A 21,804-nucleotide genomic window follows, 5' to 3' on the forward strand; every position below is an offset into this window, starting at 1 on the left:
CGCCATTCCTTCACTGTCGCTGGGTCAAAATTATGGAATTCTCTCCCTAACAGCATTGTGGGTCAACACACAGATGGACAGCAGCAGTTCAAGGAGGCAGCTCACCATCACCTTCTAAAAGGTGACTAGGGCTGGGTGAGAAATGTTGGTCAGCCAGCAATGCTCACATCCCATAAATGAATAAATAAAAAAAATTGAAACAGCATTGTAATAGCCAATAGATCGCCATTAAATGATATACTAAAATAAATTAGGAAAGCTCATTGACCTCTCATTTACATGGCACTTTTCGCATCCTCAGGAGTCTCCAAATGACATTCCAGCCATGGAGTGACTTTCACTGTCCATGATTTTATACATACACATGATGTGGAGGTTTTGGACTAGGATGGAAAATATCACAAGTTGCACGATACCAGGTTATAGTCCAACAGGTTTACTTAAAGTCAAAAACTTTCAGAGCACTGCTCCTTCAGGCAATGCTTCAAAAGCTTGTGATTTCAAATAAACCTGTTGGAGTATAATCTGCGCGCACACACACACACGCACACACACACACACACGCACACACACACAGGACTATAAAGAGCCACAAACAGCAAAGATGAAGAACAACTGGCAAAAATGTTCTAGCATCATTGGTCAAATAACGGCATGAGCACTCAAGAGAATAGCTGCTATTTTTGGAATGGGATCTTTTACTAAGTAGGTAGATGGGGCCTAATCTCATTGGAAAGATAGCATGGTCAACATAAGGAGCCAGCCTTGCCCCAGTCAGAGCACTTTTCATCTGAGACAGAAAGTTGTTGGCTAATAGCACAATTCTTAGATTTGACCTTATAATCCAGGCTGATATTTCAGTGTAGTACAGAGAAAGTGCTATTACAAGTTTACAAATGGTACAAAAATACGTGAGAAGGCAAGTACGTGAGAATGACACAGTATGCAGAGAGATACAGATGGGTTCAGCAAGTAAGCAAAAACATAAATGTAATCTCGTGGGGAAAATGACAGGTTATGCATCTCAGTAGGAATAATAAAGGAGCCAATTATTATTTAAATGAAGAGAGATTACTGAAACCTACAGAAAACGAGGATTTGGGAGCCCTCATTCATGAATCACCAAAAAAACTAACATTCAAGCTCACCAGGTACAGGGGAAGGCAAATGGAATGTTGGCCTTTATTCCAAAAGGAATAGTGTATGAAAGGCGGAAAATTTTGCAAAAAACTACATAAGGCACCAATCACGCCACAGCTGGAATTGTGTCAACAGTTGTGTGTGCTTATCCAGTGAAAGATCTCTGCCAGGGGAGGTAGTCCAGAGAAGGTTCATTAGACTGATCCCTGTATGGACAGACCATTTTATGAGGGGAGGTTGAGTAGGTTGAGTCTGTACTCATTTTAATTAAGAATGAGAGGCAACCTCATTGAAACTCAGTAGATTCTTAAAGGACTTGACAGGGCAGATGCGGAAACATTGCTGCCCCTGAGGAAGTATCTTGGTCCAGAGGACATAATCTCAGAACAAGGGATCACACATTTAAGACAGAGATAAGGAGAAACGGGGTAGTGAATCTTTGGGATCCTTTACCACAAGGGTTTGTTGGGGCTGGGTCTTTAAAGTATGCGATAGATGGAACACATTTTTAAATCAGTGGGGATGTCAAAGGATATGGCAAAAAGGCAAATTGGAATTTAGGATCAGGTCATGATTTCTCACGATTGGCAGAGCTGACTCGATTGACTAAATGGCCTATTTCTGGTTCTATGCCTTACAGTTTTATAGAGTAAAAATTCAATAATTACCATTCCTTACCTTCACAGCTAAAACTCGGAAAGGTCAATGTCATCAACACAGGAAGGATCATGGTACCAGTTAACATCATACAACTGAAACAAAACACACCACAATTAACATTACAATGTTTCTTTGTCTGGCCCATGCACATCTGATTTTTTTTATAGACAAAAATAGGCAGTGGGGAGAAAATACACAACTAAAAGAGGGAAACCAATCACAAACAAGCAGACAACAGTATACTTGAGCTATCCAAATACTCCCTAGCTCCAGGGCATTTCTGAAACCATAATTCTACTGAACCAACCCGCTTGCACACTGCACACTGGTGATTTTTTTCTCAAAATAGATTATCTGGCTCAATCAACACTATGTTTAGATAGCTGAAGTCAAGCCAACAATTTTGAAACATCAGCATTGTGCTGGATGTTTCTTTCCCATGAATGTGCTGAAAGTTACTGTATAAATTTTGTAATATATCTCCAAGAAACTGTAAACGGACATAGGAACGCAAAATCCTAAAAATGGAGAGGTGAGGGAGGGAGCTGGGGGGAAGCTAAGTAAACACTTTACAGGAGTTGCAAGGGAAAACTTTGAAAATTCCATTGCTTCTCTGACCAACAGAAATAACCTCTGTTTGCTGTGCTATAAAAAGGAAAAATGTTAGATCCCAAGGCCAGACTGCATGAGCAGAGACAGTGCTGCATTCTATTCAAATTACATGTCAGTTGATTGCTGGTTAATAATGAACATCTTGGCCTCACAAACCAGTTAAGGAGGCAAGCATGGTTGCCTGCCACTTTGCTGTTCCGACATAGTTTAACCACCGTGGGCTATAAAACAATAAGTCTCTGGGATAAACTGTTTCCTGTTGCAGAGATAATCCCTGAAAATATAGTTCTTCTGAAAAGAAACACTATGTTTGAAAGTCTTACGCCTGCCGGAGCCAGACATTTTTGTGGTTTCACTTCTTTAGCATAATTTAGAAGCCACCATCAGGGCCGTCTGGCAGGTTACACCCAGATACATATCAAAAAGCCAGCTTCTGCAACATCTTTATTTTTGCCATGACGAGGGTATGATGAGATTGTTCTAATTACAGGCTTCATTATTCATTGTCGTGGTGCTCACCATGATCAGGAGCCATGAATGCACATGCTGACAAAAACATGCTTGCGTCCAGACCTCCAACAGCAATGTACTATCATCATTTTACTACATGACATCGTCATCATCAACACACATTTAAAACTATAGATTTTTAACATAAAATGTCCCAAGGCACTGAGCCACATAATCGAATATATGGGCTAATGATCTGAAAGTTTGGGCTCTGGGTTATTTTTAAGCCGTACCTAAGGGAAAAAGAGAGGTAGAGTGCGAGGAGGTATAAGGAAGGTTTCTAGAGCTTCCAGTTTAAGCAACCAAAGGTTCAGCTAAACATCCAGAGATTAAAATCAGAATTTTCACAAGGCTAGAATTAGTGGATTCAGCTTTTGAAACAAATTATCACCTTACTTCTGTCTCTCACTCTTTCACATTGATAAAGTAACCCTCTGTGTATGCTCTTCTTAACGTAACGACCAGTTCAGAAAACATTTATGCCCAGAGAACTGAGATGCAAGACTCTGATTAAAAAGGCTCTTGATTCACAATGCATTTATTTTAATGTCACAATGCATGCACACAGACACATTGACTTTGTAAACACACTAAACCAATCTGAGATACCAAAATATAAAATTACATAAATTTGGAGATCAAGGAATCTGGGAAATGGTTATTCCTCACGAAGGTTAGAATTTGAATATTTATAGCATTTGCATTTTTGTACTGCTGATTGTTGAGCTGTGGCCCATAAAGTTTCTTTTCCGAAAGAGAACTGGATGGTTGCTTGAAACGAAAACGGAATTAAGGGATCAGGAGAGTAGGAAGAGTAGAATTGGGTTACATAGCTCACAAGAAGAAAAATGAATGTAGATATTAAGGACCAAACAGGCTATTTATATTTCTTAACAGTCCATAATTCTACATAAACCTTTAGTTTGAACCAAATCTTTGATATGTGGGAAAACTGAAACAAGAGTGTACATAAGAAAATATAATAATCTAGCAAACAGAGACCTGAAAATCATTGGAAACCTGGAGGTCAGAGGCATAGAGATATACAGCACGGAAACAGACCCTTTGATGCAACTTGTCTATGCCGACCAGATATCCTAAATTAAACTAGTCCCATTTGCCAGCATTTGGCCCATATCCCTCTAACCTCTTCCTATTCATATACCCATCCAAATGCCTTTTAAATGCTGTAATTGTACCAGCCTCCACCACTACCTTTGGCATCTCATTCCATACATTCACCACCCTCTACATGAAGAAGGTGCCCCTTAGGTCCCTATAAATCTTTCCCCTCTCACCTTAAACTGTTTAAGAAATTATGTTCTGCTATGAACAGTGAAGTTTAACTGTTCTACCCCTTGCTCTTCTGTCACTTAGCCAATTCTGGCTCTAATTGGCCAAAATTTCCTCTGCTATCAGTCTCTCATGTGGGACCTTATCAAAAGTTTTGCTGATGTCGAAGTCCAAAATTCAATCATGTTGGTCAGACATGACCTCTCCTTAACAAAATCATGCTATCTGTTCTTGATTAATCCCTGTCTCTCGAAATACAGATTAATTCTGGCTCTCAAAATTGCTTCAAATAGCTTCCCCACCACTGAGGTTAGATTGACTGCTAGCCTGTAGTTATCTGGTTTATCCCTTGCTCCCTTCTTGAATAAAGGCACCACATTGGCTGTCCTCCAGTCCTCTGGTATCTTTCCAGTGACCCGACAGGGATTGAAATACATTGCTCACACTTCTGCTATTTACTCCCTTGCCTCAATCAACAGCCTAGGATAGAGTTGATCTGGCACTGGATATTTATTTACTTTAAGACTGGCAGACCACTCAGAATCTTCTCTCTGTCTATGTTAATTTTTTAAAAATTTGATCATAGTCCTTCTCCCTGATAGCTAAAGCCGCAGATGAACACTGACCCAAAGTATTCATTTAGAATTCTACCTACCTCCTCCAGCTCTGCACACAAATTACTGCTGTGGTCCTTAACGGGTCCTAATCTTTCCCTAGTTATCCTGAAAGTACGTGTGAAATAACTTAGGACTTTTCTTTATTATATCTGCCATTATTTCTTCTTAGCCCTCTTTCTTCTCTCCTAATTTTGTTTTTAAGTTTCCCCTTGCAGTAGTCTCAGGTAGTAACTACACCAGGTTGCAACATCATTTTTTGATGCAAATGGTGCAACTCCTGGTGTGCACTCCTGCCATTTCGTTGAATTAGGGTTGTTCCCTAGCTTGGTGGCAATGATTGAGTGGTAGAGTGCTAGGTCATGAGGTTGCTGATTGTAATGAATACCAATATGCTGTTACCGATAGCTCATGGGAACTTATGATTCCCAGTCTTGTATTGTTCAATTTGTTTGAAATCTATCCTATTTAACATGGGTTGGCCTTGTTCCCTGAAGTGTCGGAGGAGGAGGGATGACCTTATAGAGATTTATAAAATCATGAGAGACATGGATTGGGGAATAGTCATGGTCTTTTCCCAGATTAGGCGAGTCCAAAACTAGAGGATGTAGGTTTAAGGTGAGAAGGGGAAAATTTTCACATAGAGGGTGGTGTAATGTATGCAATAAGCTGTGGTGGAGGCTGGTTCAATTACAACATTTACAAGGCATCTCAATAGGTACGTGAATACGAAGGGTTTAGAAGGACATGGGCCATACGCTGGCAAATGGGACTAGATTAATTTAGGATATCAGCTCAGCGGGGGCAAGTTGGACCAAAGATTCTGTTTACATGCTGTACATCTCTATGACTCCATGATTAGTGTCATGAAAATGAGAAAAATTTAGGAACAGAACAACAAGCAACTGAATTGACAAGAGATTTCTTGGAAGATTTAATATGCCGGTAATATGTGTTCCATAACCCTCAACCTTTTGTTGAAAAGCTGATTTAAAGTTTAGTGACACTGTAGCATTAATGTTAAAACAATCTTACTAGACTGGAATTTCAAAAATGCCTTTGAAAAGAAGAATCAAACATTGAAATAGGAGCTTAAGGCAGTTTCAGGATATGGCAATAAACTAGACAAAGAAGAACATAAAGAAAAATTTCACATGCAATCAGTTTTTTTTGGGTGGCAGGGTAAAAATGAAGATAAAATTATGAAAACATTTGATACTCTGCTTTAAGTAACAACTAACTCATTTACATTTATCAAGGGCAAATTCTGCTGGTTCTCAATGTCTGTGCACAGAAATCAAGTTTGGCTTGAGAATTTAATGTATTGGATAACTACAACATTTTCAATTAGCAAATACTGGACCAAATTCGAGTCCTTTCTTGCGCAGGTTCAGCTGAACAGTGAAAGCAGCAGCTTCAGTTGGCTGAGGCTCAGAACAGGAAAAATAGCCATGTTTCCTGCTCTTGATCACCATTCAGTAGCTTCTATGGGAACTAAGTGAGTTTAACACTGGGTTTGGCTGTGGTGCCCACTTGCATTGAATCACTCAGTTGAATAAAACATCAATTTGTCCTCTTCCATGTACTTGGTACCTGGCAAGAGACTTTTATTTGTTAAACAGCATTTAAAACTCTGTTTATTCAAGCAGTTAGAAACTGAGCCCAATGCAAACCTACAGCACTGATATGCTACCATTTTATTGCATATTAGGCGTGTCCTCAGATAAAGCCAGCTGTGGGAAGATCCATGTTAGTATAAATTTAGATGCATCACAGGCAATTCTGTTTGCCACTACAAAACGCTTCAGCACAGTGTTCTGATTTCTGCAAGTGTGATGATTGTTATTCTGCAATCATTTTTCAGACAAGGGTTACTGCTTGCTCTTTCTAACTCTATTCATTTTGCACTTGCAAATAAGCAAGGTTATCAGTCTACGTTTGAAACCTCCACAGATATAGTTTCATGGAGAGAAAGGCAATAGTGCATCAAAAGTCATGAGCTATAAATTATGAAAGCTTCTGAAATATGATTGTAGCCATCAGAATAACCAAGTTTGCCTTTCAATTCAAAGTGCAACATGAAGCTTTGAAATTTTACTTGATTATTTAACATTTCTTCATGCTTACGCTAACACAATATTTTAAGTGGTAATACAAATTATAACACCAAAAACAAAAGTAATCCTCATGACAAGCTTAAAAAATGGAATGCTTGCATAAGAATTAGGATGAGTTTTTATAATGTAAGAAAGCTAAAAACTAAGATTTTAATAATTTGCATTTCTGCTTTTCTTACCTCCAACAATACTACAACATAATTAATATCTCCTCATAGTAAAGAAAATGTTATTACTTATAATCCAAAATTTTTGATATTGTAAAGTATTTAAACTAGGCACTTGACCATCCAAAATTCAAAGTGATACATATGTCCTGTGATTTCCCACCTACAAGTTAATTATTTTCCTGTATTCTTATCAATTACAGATGAATTTAAATGTAACCACTCCAATTATAATGAACACTTCAAAAATCAAACATAAATAACATTGAAATTTCGAATCTGGTTTCAACGGAACACAGTTAAAAGAGTCTGAAAATTTGTGGCTATGATCATTCCCAAAAAATCCCAAAAACTAGCTGTCCAGCATTAAAAAAAAGCAAACAAATGGTAGAACATTGCATCATGAACACAAAGAAAAAAAGAAATCCATGGAACTGCCCAGAGTCAGCTTCAATCAAAACTTCTCAAATGCATTTAATATTTAGGCACAAGATCAGCCCCAGTCGAAACACTCTAAAGTCTCCACCAATGTTCAGGCTACCCTTTAACAGTCTGATTCTGAAAAACCACAAATGTAGCCTTGGTAACTGTCCAACAAGTGGTTCATACAAGTGATTCATATATCGGGGTCAAGTTGTACCACACTGCAGCTTGTCTACGACAATAATGTTAATTTGAAGTACACATTACAACTCTACAACAAGTGGAGAATTTCTTTCACTGAAGCTCTGAATAGTGCACCAGTCAATCATAATCAGTGACAAAATATACAACTACAATATTTGGCAACTTCCCTGAAATAGCACAAAATGAGTCAAATGAGTATGAGATATTATATTTACATATGCCTAGAGAATCATCTCAGGCAGAAAGGAAAAATCAAGGACAACATTTCACAGTGGTAAACAGAATGTATAATTCAACAAAGTATTTGTTACGCCAAATATTAAAAGTGCAAACTGATTCAAAACGGAACCACATTTCCAGTAGATTTCCAGCAGTCAAAAATTCACATACATGTTTTGATTTCAGGTTTCCTTTCACAGTAAAACTCCAGAAACAAGACATTTTCCACCGCCACCGTACATCACACTTGCAGCTGTGATTTAGGATTGTTCTGTGAGGGCTTCCTGCAGCTACCTTATGATTATGTCATAAAACTGCACATAACTGACCAGAGAAAAATGTTTGGGTATGGTTACAACTGATAACATTACAACACTCCAGACTAGACTGTGCTATAGTCCGGAATGGCAGAGTTTTAAGAACAAAATGGACATGATCACAAAAGGATAAATTAATCCTTAGTTATTGTAATTATAAGATCAGAGCTGGTATGTCTATGATTACTACATATAACAGAATTTAGTATGAAGGTATAATAAATAATGTTACTTTGAAGTCTAAGCCTAAAGACAGTTCTTGACCTTGCCTTCTCCTCAACCGGTTTCTCACAAACCTAAAGTCAATGTAGAATCAAACCTCATGATGAAAGAAGGATCATAAAGCTATTTATAGCATACTGATGTGCCAGTAAACTATGCACTCAGGAAGAACTAATAATTAAATTTTCAAGCTTCTTATACTTTATGTTTAAAACTATTCAACACAAGCATTGAATCTAAAGATGATTCAATTTGAGGGTGAGGTACTTCAAAAGACAACAAACTGCAACTTTCACATCCATTGCCACCACCCTAGCCATCTCCCCACTCTGTAATAAGATGGTTTACGATTGGCAGTGCAAAAGCACCAATGGAAGGAGACACATCTGAAATTCATACTGTACTGGAAATTAAATGCTAAGTTTTTTATGTTGGAAACATTCTCTCTTTTTAAAAAGAGGTACTTGGGTACATATATGTGTAAATTATTGAAGGTTGCAGAACAGGTTCAGTGCTTTACAAAGTATATAGCATTCTGGGCTTTGTCAACAGGGACGTAAAGTGCAAGAACAAGAAGGTTACATCAAACCTACATGGGATACTGCATCGATCTCAACTAGGTTTTAGAAGTGAGTTCTGGGAACCACACTTGGCACAGTTTATAAGACGTTAAGAGAGGATGCTGGAAAAATTCATAAAAGTAAGTTCTTCATTCCTGGAACCAGGAGAATGGAGAAGTTGAGGCCATTCTCCTTGGAGAAAGGAAGGTTGATAGGAAATTTGATACAGGTATTCAAAGTCTTGGTCTCTGGGCAAAGCAGAGAGGAAAAACATCCCCATTTGTTGGATGATCAAAACCAAAGGGGACAAATTGAAGGCTATCGGTTAAAGAAGTAATATCAAAATAAAAAGATTTTTCAGGCAGTGAACAGTTAAGGTCTGGATTGCACCGCCTGAGCTTACAGTGGAGGCAAAGCTGGGTCCCCTCAAAAACGGAAATGAATTGGCTGAAAAAATAAACATTTGTAGGACTTCAAGAGAAAAAACAGGCTGAATTCCATCTCGGAGTGCCAGCACAGACAATAAGGCCACTTCCTGCTGTGCTGTAACCATTCTATGATTCTATGTTAATCTGATAACAGCACTGTATGGGACTACTTTTAAAAAAGCTGGCGAAATTTACATCTGTTCTGGCAATAATGGATAATACTGAATCTGCAGACCATTAACACACCATTAGATTTTCTTCTGCACAGTTAAGACAACTAGGTTGCTGATTGACTAGCATCTATTTTGCATGCCGAAAGAAAAAGATTTATATTCCAGAGCTTTCCAAATTGAAATGAAAAATAGAGTGTTGGAAATATACAGTCATCGACATCTACTCAGGAACTTACTACTAACTGTACAAGTCCTGTCCTTCTTCAGTACCATTGTCTTAAAGTTACTGTTTTACACAAATTTTCAATGATTCTCATACTCGATGGCCTTTCAGTCCATTTTGTTCATGCCAGTCAAAGATCTGTCTATACTAACCCCATTTTACAGTTTTTCACCCATAGTGACAACAACCTGTGGCTATCTAAATACTGTGTAAACCTAATTTAGATTGTATTCCGTTTTCCATATTTTTAATCTAGGGTTGACTTGGTGGCACAGTGGTTGGTGCCAGGGACCCAGCCTTGGTGATTGTCTGTGTGGGGTTTGCACATTCTCCCCATGGCTGCATGGGTTTCCGCCCAGTGCTCTGATTTCCTCCCACAGTCCAAAAGGTGTGTAGGTGGATTGGCCATTCTATAATGGTCCGTAGAGTCCAGGGATGTGGAGGCTGAATGGGCTGGGGATGGGGGAAGGGAGTGCTCTTCGGAGGGTCTGTACAAACTCGATGGGCTAAATGGTTTCTATGTAAGGATTCTACGATTACGAGAATTTCTTACCCAACCACCTTGTCAGATAGTGAGTTCCGGACTCAGTCTGCCCTCTGGGTGAAAACATTTCTCCAACTCTCCTCAACCTTCCAACTCTTACTTTATATCTATGATTAACCATCTACTAATAGAAAAGGTGTCTTCCTATCCACATTATCTATGCCCCTCATCACCTTGCACACTTTCGTCAAGATCCATCTCAACCTTCACTGTTACAGGGAAAAAAACGCCAGCCTTGTTAATACTTCACTGCCTTGATCTCTTTTTAATTCATTTGTGGGATGTGGATGTCACTGGCTGGCCAGCATGCATTACCCATTCAAAATGGTGATGAGCTGCCTCCTTGAGCCACACTTGCTGTGGATTGACCCACTATGTCATTAAGGAAGGAATGCCAAGATTTTGACTCAGTGACACTGAAGGAACTGTGACATATTTCCAAGTCAGGACGGTTAATGGCTTGAAGGGGTACTCGAAGGTGATGGTGTACCCAAGTATCTGCTGCCTTTGTCCTTTTAGATGGTCATGATCCTGGCTTGGAAGGATAGGTCTGAGGATCTTTGGTGAACTTCTGCAGTGCATCTGGTAGATAGAACATTGCTGCTCCTGAGTATTGGTGGTGGAAGGAGTGATTGTTTGGGGTCTGGTGCCAGTCAAGTGAGCTGCTTTGTGCTGGATGGTGCCAAGCTTCTTGTGTGTTGTAGGAGCCGCATCCATCCAAACAAATGACGAGTATTCAATCACACTCCTGTCTTGTGCCTTGCAGATGATGGACATACAAACCACTCTCCATATAAAAATGTTGCCTCTCATAGCCTTTTTACATCTTTCTCCTCTCAGCTTAGAAATATGTCCCCGAGTTTTGAAAAACCCTAGTTTTGCAGCAGAATATAGATAGATTGGAAAGTTGGGAAGAGAAATGGCAAATGGAGTTCAATCCAGGCAAATGCAAGGTGATGCATTTTGGAAGACCCAATTCAAAAGCGAAATATATGGTAAATGGAAAAGCCCTGGGAAAAACTGATGTACAGAGAGATCTGGGTGTTCAGGTCCATTGTACCCTGAAGGTGGCAATGCAGGTCAATAAGAGTGGTCAAGGCAGCATACGGCATACTTTCATTAATCAGACGGGTATTGACTACAAGATTTGGCAGGCCATGTTGCAGTTGGATAGGACTTTGGTTCGACCACATTTGGAATACTGTGTACAGTTCTGGTTGCCACATTACCAAAAGGATGTGAATGTTTTGGAGAGGGTTCAAAGGAGGTTCACCAGGATGTTGCCTGATATGGAGCGTGCTAGAAATGAAATGAGGTTGAGTAGATTAGGATTATTTACATTAGAAAGGCAGAGGTTGAGGGGGGACCTGAATGAGGTCCACAAAATCGTGAGAGGTAGAGACAGGGTGGATAGCAAGAAGCTTCTTCCCAGAGTTGGGGACTCAATTAGGGGTCACGATTTCAAGGTGAGAGGGGAAAAGTTTAAGGGAGATATGCGTGGAAAGTTCTTTACACAGAGGGTGGTGGGTGCCTGGAACATGTTGCCAGTAGAGATGGTAGAGACGGGCATGATAGCGTCATTTAAGATGTATCTAGATGAATGGGCAGGGAGCAGAGGGATACAGATCCTTGGAAAATAGGCGACAGGTTTAGATAGAGGATGTGGATCGGTGCAGGCTTGGAGGGCCGAAGGGCCTGTTCCTGTGCTGAAATTTTTTTTGTTCTTTGTTCTAACTCCACCTTAGGGAGATGACACTTGCCATTCACCTTATCTGTGCCACTCATCACTTTATAAACCTCTATAAGGTCACCCCTTACCCTTCTATGCCCCAATGAAAAAGTTTGCAGTCTTGCCAGTCTATTTTTTACATCTCAAACCCTCTATTCCCAGCAATAGTCTGGTAAATCTCTTCCGAATCTAGTTTAATAATATCCTTCCAATAACAGGGCAGCCAGAATTGCAGACAGTGCTGATTGCCTTCTTAACCACCCAGTCTACCTGTGAGGCAAATTTCAAAGATTTATGCACCTGAACCTCAAGGTCTGTCTGTTCTACAACACTACTAAGGATCTTACCATGAATTGTGTAAATCCTGTCCTTCTTTGGTACCATTGCCAGAATGATGTCAAGGCCCATAAACATTGCAGTATCTTGTGTTGACAACCACTTCTTGATAGCACATGGAGTAACTCGAATTGGTTGAAGACCGGTATCTGTAATGCTGGGGTCCACTGGAGGAGGCCAAAATGGATCATCCATTCGGCACTTCTGGCTGATGATTACGGCGAATGCTTCAGCCTTATCTTTTGGACTGATGTGCTGGGCTCTTCCATCATTGAGGATGGGAATATTTGTGGAGCCTTCTCTTCCAGTGGAGTTGTTTAATCGTTAACTATCATTCACAACTGAATATGGCAAGACTGTAGAGCTAGATCTGATCCATTCGTTTTGGGATCACTTAGCTCTGTTTATCACTTGCTGCTTATGCTGTTTGGTGTGCAAGTAGTCCTGTTTGATAGCTTCACCAGGTTGACACCTTATATTACTAGTAGGTGCTTTTTATTTATTTTCAGCTTTTTCAATTTTTAAATTTATTTAAAAATGTAAAATGCTACATATCATACACCTTTTTATTTATAATAATTTATATATGTGTGTGTTTTCCTCTTAGTGGATTCACTGTTTCTTCCGATTTTTACCTTTTTGTGTTCCTGTTATTTATGCAATTGCAGCAGAATGGCAATGTAAATTACCAGAGCGATCTGCATTTACATGGGTACCTTACAGGCCTGTTTGCCAAGCATTTCACAGATTCAAATAAAATTTCACACCAATGACAACTTATTCACATGGCCATAGGGGTAGGATTCAACAGGATCTTAAATGAACATAGAACATAGAACAATACAGTGCAGAACAGGCCTTTCGGCCCTTGATGTTGCACCAATCTGTGAACTAATCTAAGCCCCTCCCCCTACACTGTCCCATCATCATCCATATGCTTATCCAAGGACTGTTTAAATGTCCCTAATGTGGCTGAGTTAACTACATTGGCAGGCAGGGTGTTCCACGCCCTTACCACTCCCTGAGTAAAGAACCTGCCTCTGAGACATCTATCTTAAATCTATCACCCCTCAATTGCGGCTATGCCCCCTTGTACATGCTGAAGTCATCATCCTCGGAAAAAGACTCTCACTGTCCACCCTATCTAATCATCTGATCATCTTGTATGTCTCTATTAAATCCCCTCTTAGCCTCCTTCTCTCCAATGAGAACAGACCCAAGTCCCTCAGCCTTTCTTCGTAGAGCCTGCGCTCCAGACCAGGCAACACCCTGGTAAATCTCCTCTGCACCTTTTCCAATGCTGACACATCCTTCCTGTAATGGGGTGACCAGAACTGCACGCAATATACACATATACATCCCTTGAGGAGTTCTGTTTAAATTGGAGGATTTCACTGACCTTTAATTAGGAGTGAGAATGATGGCAAAAATCAAAGAATTAGAGACTGAATGGATCCAAAATATCACCCTATTGGTTAAATGTTGGCCGATTCCTCCTCACAATCAGTTCCAGGTCAATGATTGCACTTGCAAGAAAAGGTACTGTCTGCATCCCTCAGGACATTCCTAGCTCCCCCACCAGTGAATAGCAATATGAATAAATGTTCAGTCATGCCAAAGGTTAATGTCTCTTCTGGAGATACAGGGAAGCTTTGAATTAAATTGTATGCTTAAGTTTACAAATGGGATGTGCATTCTCAAATCTCCGATTTAGATGTGAAAGTGCTATCTCTGAGACAAACAAAAGTCAGCATTAACTTGCAATCATTTGGAAAGTTGATCATAATCTTTCACAAAATTTCACACACCGATTTACTATACATTATACTAAATCTGACACTTTTTTAAAGCAAAATCAGCATTGTACTTGATACTAAATTCTTGGCTGTGAATGAAATAATATTTGATAAGCAGCGTCCCATTAATAAAACACAGCTGAAACCTAAGTACAAGAGTTGGTAATTAAATTGCCATTGCAATTCACATTTTCACTCAACTTTCACATGAATGAAAATAGTGTGAAGAAACTAATCTTTTCAGAGTTAGATTAAAAACTTCAACTCTCCTTCTGCAATGTAAAACATCTAAAAATGAGTGACTAAATGGTTATTTCTCTTCAGTGAGATGCTAAAAAATAACTTGCCATTTTAATTAGGCCCATTTTAAACAGTAGAATAGATGGAGAATATATTAAATGACATAATTATCACACGTATGAGGCAGTAATGAGGGGATATTGAAATAATATCCACTTTGTACTCATTATCTATTGAGTGCATATGAAGCACAAGAACTGAGTACTGTTGTGAAACCTAATCTGGGCAGTACAGTGGCTCAGTAGTTAGTTTTGCTGCCTCAGAACACCAGGAACCTGGGATCAATTCAACCACTGGGTGACAGCCTGGGAGGAGTTTGCACATTCTCCCTGGGTCTGTGTGGATTTTAGCTGGGTGATCCGGTTTTGTCTCAGTCCAAAGATGTGGAGGTTAGGTGGATTGGCAATGGTCTTGGGATGTGCAGGATAGGTGGGTTAGCCACAGTAAATAGGAGGTAAAGGGGATAGGATCACTGTATTCTTGATAGGCTGGATGGCCTCTTTCTGCACTGTAGAAATTCTGTTGTTCTATGATTTGATCTATACTTTATTCATATTGAAAGAATGAATTTGCTTTACTTTACCAAAATGAATATCATAGTAAACAAAAAATTACCCATCTCACATGGCACAGGATAAACAAGGAAGATGGGGAGCCCTGTTGATGCACAACAGTTTGTAGTATTCAGTATTGCATGATTTTGTTTCAAGCAGTTTTCCCATTTGATCAATAAAAACAAACTTCAACTCTCTGCTCAAACATATATTCTGGCAACAGAACTTTAAAACAACTTAACATAAACATGCTTGTGTCACCCACTTGAAACATTCCCAGGGCAATAGGGGCAACAGACCAGGAACCCTGGCTCAGCGTCTCTAATGCAACTGTGTGTGTACCTACACCAAATGGACTGCAGTAGTTCAAGAAGGCAGCTCATTACCAACGAGCATCACCAAGGATGGGAAATAAATGCTCAGCCAACCCATACCACTCATCCTGTGGCTGAAAGAAAATTTATTTTCCCTTTGCTTTGTTCTCTACCAATGATGGTATTTGTATCCTAATATGGAATTGTCATAGTTCAGTCAGCTCTCTATCTCATGCATTCCTCCATCGTTATTTACTTGAACTCATCGAGTCCTTTACTGCATTCTCTGATGAATGAATTCAACTGCAAAATCCTCTCTTCCGCACCCCCCTCCCAGTTCTATATTATATTCCAGCAAAAAAAGGACAAAAAGATCAAATGATAGCAGCTGTAATGTATGCTAAATCGTCAGAGAAACAAAACAAGAATGGATTTTCTATCACCATGCTTTTAATTCAATTTTTAGGAAACTAGTATACCCAAGACAGCTTTGATGTTTTACATTTCAGACTCTGTACAATTTCGTTTGATGATTAAAATAAATTTTAAAAATGGTGTCTGAGCCAAGGGCTGGAATATGTAAACTAGTTCAGCAGAATAAACGCCCAAAAAGTTAAACTTACCGCATCTGGTTTTTTTCAGACACTAGAGTCGTGCTTTATGGCCTCTAGCACCAGTTCTATTGGAGGTAGACAGCATTTAAATTTGGCTCTGTCACTGTATTATCATAATTGTAGCACAAACCCAAATGTTTAATGTGCTGCTGGTTGCAACTGGAGGTGGCAAGAACTGCATTGCTAGTAACATTTTGCCTTCTTAAGAGCTGATTGCATTTAAGGTAAACTGTACCAAATAATATTACACATTTTAAAAAACAGAAAATGGAACACCAGGTGTGAGGGCTGCAAAGAGAAAGGTGCCAGGAGATCCCCACAATCCACCCACAGAAAAGAAAGTGGGAGCAGTAGAACAGAGAGATTAATTCCTGACTCCCAGACCAGGGGACTTCACAGCAGTGCCACAAGAAACTGAACACTGTATTTGGGGGAGTGATGTCAGTTAATATATCTTCAAATAACGTTACATAAGCCAATAAATTCTCACGCTGGTCAACACACCATAGCCCCATCATTCATCCAGCAACATTCCTGAAATCTAGGACTCACACCTAACATCCCGATACTTCTTCACAGGCTGAGCAATGTGACCACCCTTATACCAGCCATTTATGTCTTCATTTAGTTATGGTTGCCACATAAATGAAGCATTGAACTATTACTACCATTCTACACTGGCCTTTGAAGGAGATGTATCTCAGCTTTGTCACTAAGAAAGTTGAAGACAGCAGCTTGTTTCCATTTTGTGCTCTTTCCCAACTCTCAGCTCACCCTCATCCCAAGATGTGGACTGTCCATGTATCCCAGAACAGAGAAGGATAATATTTGCCTGGAGCATCCTAAACAGGTCAGATATCTTGGTGACATTCACCAAAGATCATCTGAATGACGATCACTGGGTGGCATGCTGAATAGTTAGCAATGTCTTGGGAACTTTAAATAAAAAGAAAAAGGAGAATGTGCAGTTTTTTGAAATGATTTGGAACAGCTAAAAATTTGCAGGGTTATCTATAAAATAATATTTTTTAATATTCTTTGGGACGGAATGAAAAAGCAAAACAGAGAATTAAGACCAAATGGAGATTTAACAGAATTTTAAAAATTATCTAAGGAATTTTGTTCCGTGAATGAGGCCAGATCGTTTCCTTCACTTGAAGCTTCAGTAACAGGCGTATCAATGTGAGGTAGTTACTGAGCGCACAGGAAGCTGAAATGTCTTTTGATTTGCTGTCACTGAAAGGGCAAGGTTTCTCCCTGTGCTGTGAATGACCATGATTTTAGACATAGAACATAGAACAGTACAGCACAGAACAGGCCCTTCAGCCCACGATGTTGTGCCGACCATTGATCCTCATGTATGCACCCTCAAATTTCTGTGACCATATGCATGTCCAGCAGTCTCTTAAATGTCCCCAATGACCTTGCTTCCACGACTGCTGCTGGCAACGCATTCCATGCTCTCACAACTCTCTGTGCAAAGAACCTGCCTCTGACATCCCCTCTATATTTTCCTCCAACCAGCTTAAAACTATGACCCCTCGTGTTAGCCATTTCTGCCCTGGGAAATAGTCTCTGGCTATCAACTCTATCTATGCCTCTCATTATCTTGTATACCTCAATTAGGTCCCCTCTCCTCCTCCTTGTCTCCAATGAAAAGAGTCAGAGCTCAGTCAACCTCTCATCATAAGTTAAGCCCTCCAGTCCAGGCAGCATCCTGGTAAACCTCCTCTGAACCCTCTCCAAAGCATCCACATCTTTCCTATAATAGGGCGACCAGAACTGGACGCAGTATTCCAAGTGCAGTCTAACCAAAGTTATATAGAGCTGCAACAAGATCTCATGACTCTTAAACTCAATCCCCCTGTTAATGAAAGCCAAAACACCATATGCTTTCTTAACAACCCTGTCCACTTGGGTGGCCATTTTAAGGGATCTATGTATCTGCACACCAAGATCCCTCTGTTCCTCCACACTGCCAAGAATCCTATCCTTAATCCTGTACTCAGCTTTCAAATTCGACCTTCCAAAATGCATCACCTCGCATTTATCCAGGTTGAACTCCATCTGCCACCTCTCAGCCCATCTCTGCATCCTGTCAATGTCCCGCTGCAGCCTACAACAGCCCTCTATACTGTCAACGACACCTCCGACCTTCGTGTCGTCTGCAAACTTGCTGACCCATCCTTCAATCCCCTCATCCAAGTCATTAATAAAAATTACAAACAGTAGAGGCCCAAGGACAGAGCCCTGTGGAACACCACTCACCACTGACTTCCAGGCAGAATATTTTCCTCCTACTACCACTCGCTGTCTTCTGTTGGCCAGCCAATTCTGTATCCAGACAGCCAAGTTCCCCTGTATCCCATTCCTCTGGACCTTCTGAATGAGCCTACCATGGGGAACTTTATCAAATGCCTTGCTTAAGTCCATTTACACCACATCCACAGCTCGACCCTCATCAACTTTTCTAGTCACATCCTCAAAGAACTCGATAAGGTTTGTGAGGCATGACCTACCCCTCACAAAGCCGTGTTGACTGCATTTAATCAAGCCATGCTCTTCCAGATGGTCATAAATCCTATCCCTCAGAATCCTTTCTAACACCTTGCAGACGACAGACGTGAGACTTACTGGTCTGTAATTGCCCGGGATTTCCCTATTTCCTTTCTTGAAGAGAGGAATTACATTTGCCTCTCTCCAGTCCTCAGGTACGACTCCAGTAGAGAGCGAGGATGCAAAGATCTTCGCAAGTGGCAAAGCAATTGCATTTCTCGTTTCCCAAAGCAGCCGAGGACAAATCTGGTCCGGGCCTGGCGACTTGTCAATCTTAATGTTTGACAAGATTTTCAGCACATCAGCTTCCTCTATCTCTATCTATTCCAGCATGCACACCTGCTCTTCAAAGGTTTCATTCACTATAAAGTTCGTTTCTTTCGTAAAGGCAGAAGCAAAAAACTCATTTAGGGCTTCCCCTACCTCCTCAGACTCCACACACAAGTTCCCTATGCTATCCCTGATCGGCCCTACTCTTTCTTTGATCATTCTCTTATTTCTCACGTAAGTGTAAAATGCCTTTGTGTTCTCCCTCATCCGTTCTGCCAAGCCTTTCTCGTGCGCCCTCCTGGTTCTCCTCAGACCATTTTTGAGCTCCTTCCTCGCCTGCCTGTAATCCTCTAGAGCTGAGCTTGACCCTAGCTTCCTCCAGCTTATGTAAGCTACCTTCTTCCTTTTGACGAGAAGCTCCACCGCTCTCGTCATCCAAGGTTCCTTTATCTCACCCCTTCTTGCCTGTCTCAGAGGGACATATTTATTCATCACTCGCAACAACTGTTCCTTAAACAGTCTCCACATGTCTATAGTGCCTTTACCATGGAACAATTGCTCCCAATTGCTCTTTAGAAGTAATCATTAATATATTAGTGTAGTAAGCCAGCAAGCACTACATACTCTGTGCTCTTCGCTGTGAAGTAAGAGGATATTTAGTTGTGAGTCTTGTCTAGCTTCTCTGAAAATCTTCTCTAAACTTCCTACTTCCCCACTTTCATCCACATTTCAGAGGAAAATATCTGACAAAATTGTCCCCTTGCAATTGTTTGATCAGTGGCCTAAAAAAAAACTCAGATTCATACAGCATGGAAACAGACCCTTTGGCCCAACTCATCCATGATGACCCATGCTACACTCAACTAGCCCCATGTTGTGAAGTTTGCATCATATTTGTAGATTGGAAGGCAGGATGTTAGGATTTGATGTTTGTAAAATGATAGGGAGGAAAACAGTGCGAGGTTCTTTTAAAAGATGACGTTTTTTGTATGGTTGGAGATTAGAAAAGAGAGCTCCTGAAATTGAAACACTGTATCAAAAGGCTATGAGGTTAACAACTCTGGCAGTGGTTTGTTTTATTGTTAAGGCAGGGATTTTGAAAAATCAGCCAATTAATTTAAACCAGGCACTTACAAAATAAAAGCCAGTTAAATTTAAATCTTTATTTTTAGAGATTAAAGATTTTTTTTCTGAAGAGGCGTCTAGGCCCGAAACATCAGCCTTACTGCTCCTCTGATGCTGCTTGGCCTGCTGTGTTCATCCAGCTCTACACCTTGTTATCTTAAATTTAAATCTAATAGTTTTGACAACCTAGGACCAAACTGTATTGCAAGAAATTAATAGGTCATCAAGGGTATAAAAGAAGAGGACATTTGAGAATCGGTGCAAGAGCAACTGCCATTTGCACTCACAGTAGCACTCTGAGCTAAAATTCCTAACACAAGAATTCAATGGAGAAAAGTGTTCTTGACTGAAGATCAGCAGAAAAGGCACAAACATTCCAAAGGACGTATCCAGGCTGTAATTTTGAGAGATTAAATTTTAGTTTATTTTATTAGCTTGATTTATATAAGTGGGAATTATATTAATTGGAACAGCATTCTATTAGAATTTTGTTTTATTCAGGACTAGTTAGTAGTTAAGGGGGGGAATTGTTCAGTTTGTTAGTAGCTCAGTTAATTTGTTCACTGTTAGCATTAGATAAATGAATTGTTACTTGTTGATTATAGAAGGAGTGAAAGGATTTCATTTTATTTAACCTCCCTTTTACAACAGATTGGGGGTGAGAGGCAGGCACTTGTCATGCTTCCTTTAACAGATTATGAGGCAAGGCTAGCCTCAGTGGGTCTTTCAGTTTTAGTTATCAGAGCAGGTGTCAACCTCCACTTCATAACACCCCATTTGCCTGCATTTGGCCCACACCCAGTTAAACATTTCTTATCCAAGTACCCATTCAAATGTTTTTTAGGTGTTGTATTTGTACTTGTCTCTGAAAGCTCAATCCATACTTGCACCACCCTCTGTGTGAAAAAGTGGCTCCTCAGGACCCTTAGAAATATTTTCCCTCTCACCTTAAACCTATGTCCTCTGGTTTTTGACTCCCCCACCCTAGGGAAAAGACCTTGACTATTCATCTTATCTATGCCCCTCATGATTTTATAAACGTCTATAAGGTCATCCCACAACATCCTACACTTCAGGGAAAAAGCTCCCAGCCTTCTCAGCTCTCCTTATAACTCAAACCTTTTAGTGTCAGTAATACTAATAAACCTTTTTTGCACTCTTTCCAATTTAATAACATCCTTCGTAGAGCACAGCAACCAGAATTGGAAACAGTACGCCACACGTAGGCAAACATGCCAAATGCCTTCTTCTCGACCCTGTCTACCTGTGATGCCATTTCCAATGAACTAACAACCTGCACCCCTAGATCTCTCCGTTTGACAACAACATCCCAGGGCCCCGCCGTTACCTATGCTATCTATGCCCTGGTTTATCCCACTATGCATTTAATAACTTAAACTCTATCTGCCACTCCTCAGCCCACTGGTCCAGTTGATCATGTGTACCCAGCACTGATCCTCGCAGCATACCACTGGCCACAGGCCTACAATCTGAACAACAACCCTCTTATATAAGAAGGGATTTCATGTCTTCTTTTCAGAAAAGTATATATAAAGGCAAACTGATAAAGAGCAGTTCATTTACTTAAAAAAAGGTTTTCCCTCCTCCTTTGCCACCCATTGCCTTCCCAGTAATGAACAAACAACTTGTGAGCTTAGCAAGGCAATAAAAACAAAGCACATTCCAAACACTGTTAGAAAGTTGCTTAGACTTTTGTTTTAAGTTGCTTTAAACCAGCCCAGCTCATCCCCTCCCTCCACTGCATCCCAAAACCAGCCCAGCCT

At 40.2% G+C, this 21,804-nt stretch overlaps 1 protein-coding gene across 6 annotated transcripts in view; it reads right to left on the minus strand.

The window, feature by feature from the left end:
• Positions 1 to 21,804, minus strand: part of LOC125454151 (activin receptor type-1-like) — a 135,967-nt gene that overhangs the window by 50,770 nt on the left and 63,393 nt on the right. For 4 of the 6 annotated variants that reach the window (XM_059647283.1, XM_059647284.1, XM_048534620.2 and 1 more), the window contains one exon: positions 1,819 to 1,892. In XM_059647283.1, the coding sequence (XP_059503266.1) occupies positions 1,819 to 1,888 (70 nt within the window). In that variant the 5' untranslated portion in view covers positions 1,889 to 1,892. Of the gene's footprint in view, positions 1 to 1,808; positions 1,893 to 8,130; positions 8,189 to 21,804 lie in introns of those variants that run through there. The other 2 variants (XM_059647285.1, XM_048534619.2) reach the window with 2 other exon arrangements.

This window comes from Stegostoma tigrinum, chromosome 7 (assembly GCF_030684315.1).
Source record: "Stegostoma tigrinum isolate sSteTig4 chromosome 7, sSteTig4.hap1, whole genome shotgun sequence".
Classification (NCBI taxonomy): domain Eukaryota; kingdom Metazoa; phylum Chordata; class Chondrichthyes; order Orectolobiformes; family Stegostomatidae; genus Stegostoma; species Stegostoma tigrinum.